This window comes from Heterodontus francisci, chromosome 48 (genome assembly GCF_036365525.1).
Source record: "Heterodontus francisci isolate sHetFra1 chromosome 48, sHetFra1.hap1, whole genome shotgun sequence".
NCBI classification, from domain to species: Eukaryota; Metazoa; Chordata; class Chondrichthyes; order Heterodontiformes; family Heterodontidae; genus Heterodontus; species Heterodontus francisci.
In genome coordinates, this window is record NC_090418.1 from 1,684,070 (window position 1) to 1,693,756 (window position 9,687).

The 9,687-nt window shown below is 46.0% G+C and overlaps 1 protein-coding gene across 1 annotated transcript in view; it reads right to left on the reverse strand.

Moving 5' to 3' along the window:
• The window catches only part of LOC137357587 (dynein axonemal heavy chain 2-like), a 30,846-nt gene extending 22,690 nt beyond the window's left edge, over window positions 1-8,156 (reverse strand). Inside the window, exons 1-8 of the mRNA XM_068024031.1 lie at window positions 8,020-8,156; window positions 6,833-6,981; window positions 5,509-5,642; window positions 4,948-5,092; window positions 3,271-3,470; window positions 2,605-2,731; window positions 1,122-1,308; window positions 28-176 (exon numbers count right to left, since the gene is read on the reverse strand). Coding sequence (XP_067880132.1) covers window positions 28-176; window positions 1,122-1,308; window positions 2,605-2,731; window positions 3,271-3,470; window positions 4,948-5,092; window positions 5,509-5,642; window positions 6,833-6,981; window positions 8,020-8,146 — 1,218 coding nt within the window. The 5' untranslated portion in view covers window positions 8,147-8,156. The remainder of the gene's footprint in view (window positions 1-27; window positions 177-1,121; window positions 1,309-2,604; window positions 2,732-3,270; window positions 3,471-4,947; window positions 5,093-5,508; window positions 5,643-6,832; window positions 6,982-8,019) is intronic.
• Between the last annotated feature and the right edge of the window lie 1,531 nt (window positions 8,157-9,687).

A 9,687-nucleotide genomic window follows, 5' to 3' on the forward strand; every position in this document is an offset into this window, starting at 1 on the left:
TGATTTGGTGCTCCATTTCTCACTAACCGATCTCATATCCAGCACAGGAGGCTCCACAAACTTGGAACCAAGGTTGTTAACGATGAACGACGTCACGCAGAACGCAATGCGGTCCTGTCTTAAGGAGCGTACTATCAGCATCCGCTGTAGCTCATTACATGTATTATCCCATTCCACTGAAGAACACAACAAAGAGCAGGGTGAATTAGAACTGCGAGCAGGTGTGGGGTCCTCTCTAGAAGGAACAAGCTACAGTCAATCTGCCGTTCTAATTTGCGCAGAAGATTAGAGCTGGGGGAGGTTACAGAGACAAGGTGGGTGGGGGAGAAAAGCCATGGTGGATGAGGGTTTGGAAACTACTGTTGGCGGGATGGGGAACCAATGGAGGCTAGCAAGGAATGATTCTGAGCAGGATATGAAGGGTCGAGACATCTCATGAGGAAGATCAGACAGAGGGAAGGATAAAATCAGATTAGTACAGTAACTGGTGTGCATATGTACAGAAAAAGAAAACAGCCCACTAATACAAGGGAGGAGGAAACTTATACAGATACAGTTTGAGTTAGAAGCTGGGAGTATAGATAAAGACAAGAGGGTTGGTCTTGGGTTCGTGTGTCCATCTGGGAGCCACGTGCATATTGGGAAATTGCAGGAGAGCTAACTGGGAGCTTCATCTAATGCATGAAGGGTTTGGAAATGAAATTCAATACAGTCAAGTGTGAGGTGGTTCATTTTAGGAGGACGAATAAGGCGGCCACTCTTGGAAGGTAACAAAGTCAATAGGGTGCAGAAGCAGAGAAATCTCAGCATGCAGATTGATAAGTAGCCACACAAGTCAGAGATGCATTTAAGGGGAAGCTAGATAAACACATGAGGGAGAAAGGAATAGGATATACTGATAGGATGAGATGAAAAAGGGATGGGAGAGACACATGTGGAGCATAAACACTGGCATGAACTAGTTGGGTTGAATGGCCTGTTTCTGTGCTGTTAATTCTATGTAACGCTTTCAATGGATGGATAATCTCGAGGAAAGTGTGCCCACAGTGTCCTGTTAGCTACGGCCAGCAAGAGTGGTGCCTGGTAGGAGCCCGTGCTTGGGCTGTTCTGAGGACACTCACCTGGCAACACTGCAGTTTCCGGTTCAGCATTAGTGTACCAGGCATGCCAGTCTTTGGGATACTGCTCAAAGGAATTCATAATTCCGTGAAAGTTTGTCAATTTATCGAGCTCTGTAATGTTGTCCCAGTTGATGTCTGCAAGCCAGCCAGGACAGGGATTGTCCATCTGCTCCTCTCTATCCAACACCTGTAGAAGGCAGGAAAACAAAATGGTCATATTTTACAGTTCCCTTTATAACCTTACAACAGCCAGCACCCTACTCTCTATAAAGCCCAAATTCATCTTCATTGCCGCTCCCATATCTGAAGAGGTTCCCCCTAGCACCTCATCTACAGTCCTAGATAGAACACGAATAAAGCTGCTTATCTCACTGGCAAGCTCACTCTCACCTGCGCCTCCAACTTCTCTCTCTATTCTCTCCTCTGTCGGAATCCTAACTTGTACCCAATCACGTTCACACATCACTCCTGTGCCCGTTGACCTCCACTGGCTCCTGGTAAAACTTGTTTTAGATCCCTCCATGGCCTTGCTCCCTCCCCCATCTCCGTAATGTCCTCCATCCCCACAATCCTGTAAGATCTCTGCACTCCCACCAATTCAGGCCTCTTTTGCATCCCCAATTTTAAACACTCCACCATTGGTGGCTCTGGAATTCCCTCCCTAAACCTCTCTGCCTCTCTCTCCTCCTTTAAAATGCTCCTTAAAAGCTAACTCTGAGCAAGCTTTTGCTCACTTGTCCTGGTATCTCCTTATATGGGCTCAGTGTTAAATTTTGTTTGATAACTGCTCTTGTGAAGCACCTTGGGATGTTTTACTGCATTGAAGGTGCTATATAAATGCATGTTGTTCATGTTAGTGGCCCCTGTTTTATCAATACAATAGTCAGTATTCCCTCTGAAGCTTCTACTTTTATTCCCCCTAAGCTTCAAATCTTCCATCCTACACACTATTCCTCCTGCCTACATCCTCACTGTATTTGAGTCTAGACTCATTGCCCCCATCTCCCATTCCCTGGATCTCAACTAGAATTCCTTAACTCCCTTCCTTACTCTAATCTGCTATTATCAAAATGTAAATTAACTATTCCTACTTGAATTATCCCAACTTCTAAAATCAAGGTTTTAGTTTAGACAGGCATCAAGATCGGCGCAGGCTTGGAGGGCCGAATGGCCTGTTCCTGTGCTGTACTGTTCTTTGCTCTGCTTTATCTTGAAACACAGACCACTGGTACACTCACCCACTCACCACACCCCACCCCCGCCCCGCTGGTAAACACACACGCACACACAACCCCCCCGCTCCTACTGGTACACTCACCACCCCCCACTCCCGCTGGTACACATTCATCACACCACCCACTGGTACTCTCACCCCTCCCCCCAACCACCCCACCCCGTGCTGATGCACCCCACAACCCCCAGCCCAGTACACCCACCTCACTCCCTGTTGGTACAGAGACAAACCTCCTGCTGGTACACTCACCACACCCCCCCGTAGGAAGAAGTTGTATTCGCCCATGTTGAGTTTTCCAGCCACCTCTAGGATCTTGATGCACACCTGGAAACTGAAAAGCAGCTTGTGCTGCTCAAAGAGTCCTCGGCATGTGTACCTAGAAACAAGAGGCAGGGTGAACAAACAAACTTTACCCGACTGCTCCCTCTGCCCTCGCCATATTAACACTCCTGCTGCTATACTAGGAGTGATGAGAATTTGGCACACTAAAAGTAACTTGATTAATCTGGTACCCTACACATCTCTGAGGCAGAAACAGATTGATAGATTTCTGTTGAGTCAGGATATTAAGGGTAACAGAACCAAGCTGGGCAAGTGGAGTTAAGATACAGATCAGCCACGATCTCATTTACATAATCAATGAGCCCAGCGCTGGTTGCAGGCGGCTGTCCTGGAACACTACAAGGCACTGTAACTAGCTTCCAGAGTGGACTGAACACATGCACACCGCACGCCATATTGGACTGTTCAGCATCCATTTTTCACCTGAGAAACAGGTGCTGGGAATACGAATTTCTCAGGCAATATTAGGCAAGAGTGACAATGGATGTGCAAAGCCCATCCTATTCTAACATGGTGTGCTCCCACTGTTTGACCCTGAAACCTCATTAGACGGACTGTACACTGGCCTGTTACCTGTACACAGCATAGGTGTGGTGCACGTTCAGATTGATGATGCGCTCATGCAGCTTGGGGCTGCGCTTGCTCTTCTCGATGCTCAGGTTGAAGAGGTCATTGTAGGCATCCAGTGAGAACTGGTACATGGGATCGATTTTGCCCATGTCGTTCAACACAAAGAAGAGGATGGAAGCTCGCTCGGCACATGAACGATATCCCTGAGATCAAACAAACATGCAGGTCAACATTTCTCAATTATTCAAGACTACCTTTTCCAAGTAATCTTCTGCTATTGGTGATCTGCCCAATTCCCTCTCGGCCTCATCTGCAGGAGCTAACTCTTGCTGTGGAAACAGTTCCAAGCTCAACTGCTGCCCTCCAGTACCTCACCTCAAAGTGGCCATTAACCTTGAAATAAAATATTGCATGTTACAGCTCCTGTCCTTATAATGCAGCATATTGTACACAAAGCCACAGGAGAGTCATCTGAAACCCTCATCCATACTTTCATTAGCTCCAGACTTGACTATTCTTGGGAGGGGGCGGTGGGGTGTGTGTAGAGGAAAAGCGAAAGGGAAAGAGGGAGGGAGAGAGAGATAAAGGAAAAAGGTACTTTCAGGTCAGGCACATCCTGTTGAGGGTGCGGAGTGAAGTTCCCTTTACAAAAACTAGTCTATTGGTGACCATGGAACCATTGTTGATTGTTGTAAAAACCCAGCTGGTTCACTAATGTCTTTTAGGGAAGGAAATCTGCTGTCCTTACCTGGTCTGGCTTACATGTAACTCCAGATCCACAGCAATGTGGTTGACTCTTAAATGCCCTCTGAAATGGCCTAGCAAGCCACCAGTTTCTCAAGGGCAATTAGGGATGGGCAATAAATGCTGGCCTTGCCAGCGATGCCCACATCCCTTGAACAAGTTAAAAAAAAATCTCGATAGCATGTCTCAGCCCCACACTCAGAAGGGTACCCAGTACTGCACCTGCATATCCCCCACAAGCCACATTAAGTCTACAGCACAGAAATAGGCCATTCAGCCCATGATGTCCATGGAAATGTTTATGCTCCACACAATCCTCCTCCCAACCCCTCTTCATCTCACCCTGTCAGTACATCCTTGTTTTCCTTTCTTCCTCATGTTTATCCAGCTTCCCCTTAAATGTATCTATACTATTCACCTCAACCACTCCCTGTGGTAGCGAGTTCCACATTCTCACCACTCTCTGGGGAAAGAATTTTCTCTTGAATTCCCTAGTGGATTTATTGGTAACATTCTTATATTTATGGCTCCTAGTTCAGGTCTCCCCCACAAGTGGAAACACATTGTCTATAACTTACCCTATTAAACCCTTCATAATTCTATTTTTTCCCCACTATCAGTCACGTTAGGGTCAGCCTTTTCTTGTCTATAGAAAAGAAGCAAAGCCTGTTCAGTCTTTCCTGATAGTTAGAACCTCTCAGTTCTGGTATTGCCAACCATGTGCTGAATTAGGGGCTGCGGATCCATGTCCAACAGAAACTGGATTGAAACCATCCCATATTCATTTCACATGGACCCTTACATTCCGTCGGTTAAGACTGGGTTTGAATTGAGTTCGTTGAGGTGAAAGGTCAGGGTTAGACCAGAAAGGTCAAAGTTAAACGTCTCCTTTCAGATGTTGGTTGAATTGAGTTCAGTTGCTGTTGGTGCACTAACCTCTCGAGCAGCATCGATCTTCACCTCTGTTGCCTCGCTGCTGTCTATCTGCTCTGCAACCTCCGTAGCAGTTACCTTCGAAGTCTGCAAGGTATTGACAAGCTGCACATCATCGAGTAGTGATCCTGTTGCCTCGTTCAGCAATCTGGAGGAGACAGACCAGCAGTGAACAAATATGAAATCCAGTATTTCTATAATGCATTCCCCAAAGTCTACTTCATAACTAGGGCACACCTCTAACTCCACCTTTCAGGATTGTTGGAGACTTTTCCCTTCTCCTCCTCCTCTGAATTTAGACCAGTTTACTGATAGCAAGATGTTTGACTGGGTGGAGCATCACTCATGATCTTCATCCTCCACCGACACCACACATGCACTCTGCAGTAGGGCTGATGGGAGAGCTAGATTATTGCTGGTGCCCTTATTCAGCCCAAAGGACTGATTACAAATCCTGGTTCAGTGACCAGCAGCTCCTGGGCTACCAAATCATGCCGATGAAAGTTGAAACAAGTTTGAACTCCTTGATCTTTGGCCTTGTCAAGGTCAAACATGACCTCTTACCTCAGAATTTCATCCTCCAGTTCTTTTAGTTTCTTCCTGCCGGCTGCAATGTTCATAACCAGCGAATCCTTCTGCTCCTCCAGTTCCGGCCGCTCCTTCCTCACCACAATGCCCAGTAACTGTGCCTCCAGGCCCTACAGCAGAGGTCAGAAATATAAAGGGTATTGTCAGGAAAACCCTATATGCCAAATGGGACATACTAATTTCATTGGTTGGAAACTTACCTTCGACTTTTCATGAGAAAAAACCCTACAAGTAACTTTTAAAAAACAAGCAGCCAAGATGGCCACTGCCATTTATATCTCAACTACCAGGAGATTGGACTGGAGACAAAAAGTCAAACAAGAAGCCCAGCCAGGGAAATGGCTTGCTCTAAGTGACTGAATTATCTAGAATGGCTTCAGCGGCAGTCATGGCCATCCCCACCCATTGACTCTGAAAGAAACAACCCCCTCCAAGTGTGAATGGACACCCTGGGGCATGTAGAACCTTGAATTTCATTAGAAGATTCCAAAGAAACCTTATTAGAAACAAAGGGGATTGAGCAGAACCATGTGACCACCTGCTCATCTCTGAAGAAACAAGTTTGTTACACAGACAAGCAGTAACCAAGTAGACAGCAGCTGTGAAGGCTCATGCTCCCCTGTCTCTCTCTCTCTCTCCTTCCTCTCCCCAGAAAACATCAAGGGAAAAAAGCGTCTGTGACTAGGGGACCCTCCAAGCCTCCAGACCGCTACAGCCAGCTACCAGAGCAAGAGAACCAACTACAGATTCTGCCTTCAGGAAACCCTGAGTACAGCAAGCCAGCCAAAATACACTTTGACCAACCAAGAACTTCAAGGATACAGCTTCAGCTGAGGACTACTGGATTACCCACTTTACAGACTGTATTTAAGTTCCATTTATTCTGGACTTTAATCCAACCACCAAATCTGTTTCCCTCCTGTAATCTATTTGAAAGTATGTGATTCTCGTGTGAATGTGTGCGTGAACGTTTAGTGTATTTTTAGTATTTTTAAATTAGGCTAGAGTGTTAAGTATAATAAACTTACCTCTTTCTTGTCTAAACGCAAGAAAACCTGTCCAATTGGTTCTTTCTCAATCACAGTAAAGGTAAAACACTCACAAAGGTGGCAAGCACAACCACTGTTTAAAATGAATAAACCCTGTTGCTGTCAAATGAGAGTGGGAAAGAGGGGAGCCTGAGCCCCCCTGTACAGAGCCTCCTGTACCCTACCCCTACACTCCGTTCTGCCTGTACATAGCCTCCTCTACCCGACCCGGAAATCCTCCCCACTGTGTTTGATATTGGCCCAGCACCAACCTGTACTTTGACAGCAAAGTTGACGATCGTGGTCTTGGTAGAGATTTCTGGGGGGTAGTGTGGATTAGACAACTTGGTGGTGATGTAAAATCGGAATTCCATGTTGTATTCGATCTCTTTGTCTCCAAGTTTCATCAGCAGGCGCCCACCTATGGAAGGGAAGAAACAGCTTTCATCGCGAGTGTGAAACCAGTGCCGTGGGCTTCATTAAAGAGATAGCTGCCCATGTTGGAAGCACTACTTTCAGAGAGGCAGAGAAACATCTGTGCTTATTAGTTTATTAAAAGAAATAATTACATTCTTGTTGAATAGTCTTCCTCATTATTCTGCATTTGCATCACTCTTTTGATCCTGCCAACCTCTCCCTGGTTCCCATTCTACATGCATGTCCAATACAGAGTTTCAGCAGGCTATTGTCCCTGGTGGGGGGCGGCAGGTAGTGGCAAATCACAGGCAAGCTCAGTCCTAGACTCATCCCAATTCCCACATGCACCCACTATCCACTAGGAGTGACTGCAACAGGGAATCCTTGCTGATATTACCCTCTACATACCAAAAAAGGTGGCACCCACAGTGCTCCCCTAGCGCAGATCAGCTGAATCAACACAGACCAGGGAATCGAACCTGGGACCTCGTCTTTGCAACTCAATCATAAAAGGTGCCATATTAATTCTGCCTCTGCAAAGGGAGCCATTTAAATCAACCTCACTGTAAGAACACAAGAAACAGGAGTTGAAGTAGACCATATGGCCCATCGAGCCTACTCCGCCATTCAGTACAATCATGGCTGATCTTGGGCTTCAATTACACTTTCCTCCCTGCTCCCCATATCCCTTGATTCCCTGTGGGACCAAAAATCTATCTATCCCAGCGTATTCAACGGTGGTAAAACAGAATGCTTTAAAGTCTACTTGCAGCACCCCAGATGGGACTTGAACCCATAATCCATTAGGCCACTGGTGATGTAAGGGCAGCCATTTTAAATCAGTTTACTCATTGTGGCTTAGAAACCCAGGTGACAATTCATTTTGAGTGTTAAAGGAGTTTAGTCCTCCTAGTGTTCAGTGTTACAGATGGGTTTAGTCCTCTTGGTACCGAAGAGATCCCATGCCAACCTTGTCAGGTATCCTGCTTGATGGGGCTTGACCACACCTGAGTTTCTCTCTAGCTTTGACAATGACACTTACCAGTTTTAGTAACAGATTTATTGAGTATGGGGGCAAGCGATGGGTCCAATTCTTCGTGAACATTCTGGAGTAATACAGGAGATCCAAACTGCACTCCATTTTCCAGCACACGCATGTAATCAGTCATCTGAAAATCTATGACTTTCAGTCCCTTTGGAGAGACAACAAAGACATTAATGTGGGAGGAATATTTTGTAGGGCTCAATAAAATGGGTTTTATTTTTCAGATGCCACAGAGTTACAGTGCACCCACTTTCCTCAATCCCAAGCTTTTGACTGGTCATGTCGAACTGAGGCTACCCCACACAATAGGAGACAGAAAAAGCAGAGAACATTTTTCTTGTTACCTCCTAAGCTCCATGTGCCCTGCCATAACTCGTCCTCCTCTATGGATGCCTATGGTGTTGAAATCTATTCCCATTGCACCGTCTCCTATTCTCATATGTTAGTTTCCAAGACCCTAAAACTATGGAACTGCGCCCCTCCTTTGATCTGCTACAATCTGCAGGCATTACAAATCCAAACTTAGTCACCAAGGGAATACTTCCTGATTCACCTTCTCATCTCTTCTACTACATTAGAATGATACTAGCACGGAGAGCTTTTAACTATCAGGAAAGATTGAACAGTCTGGGTCTCTTTTCTCTAGAAAGAGAATGCTGAGGGGTGACCTGATAGAGGTCTTTGAAATTATCAAGGAGTTTGATAGGGTAGATGTAGAGAAGATGTTTCCACTTGTGGGGGAGACCAGGACTCAGGGCATAAATATAAGACAGTCACTAAGAAATCCAATTGGGAATTCGGGACAAACTTCTTTACCGAGAGAGTGGTGAGAATGTAGAACTTGCTACTGCAGGGAGTGGTTGAAGTGAACAGTATAGATGCATTTAAGGGGAAGCTGGATAAGAAAGGAATAGAAGGATATGCTGAGGGGGTGAGATGAAGAAGGATGGGGGAGGATTGCGGGCGGAGAGGGTGGGTGGTTGTCATATGGAGCATAAACACCAGCGCGGACCTTTTGAGTGGATGTCTGTTTCTGTGCTGTAAATACTTGGTGGTTTTCTCACCTACCCTGCAGAGCTGCTCTTGCACATCACTCAGTTTCAGATGCCAGAGCAATTCTTGGACACACCTAACGGCAGGTTTCAGAGCTGCTCCTGCAGGCTCCCTAGTAACTGGTGCACTGGTATTGTCTGAGGGGCAGGCCACAGACACTCTCAGCCAGGAAGAACAGGATAAGTGGAGAATATACTTTGCAACAAGTGACCCACTGTGTCAAAATTACTTTGTTTTGTTTCTCTAGGGAATTAGTGTTTGACCAGTAATCAAAAGCAGAATCCATGTACCAGGTGGCTGCAATTACTCTGATAAATCAGCCCCCTTTATCCCAGAGGCACCAGGAGGTTCAACCAGATCGGGCGACAGTAGATTACCCTGCTTATGTGCACCCAGCTCAAATTCCTTTACTATTCACTTCACTGGAAAGTATCAGACAGAATCGATATGGAGTGGCGAATCATCCAGCACCAGTTTCAGGATCCAGTTAATGCTCAATTTCACCCTGTGTTATTTTTTTTGAGAGCGGAAGATGGTGCTGCTGAGGGAGCAGGATACTGTTTGAGCTGCAGTTCCAGGTTATAGCCAGCAGATGGTGGTATATACAGCCAA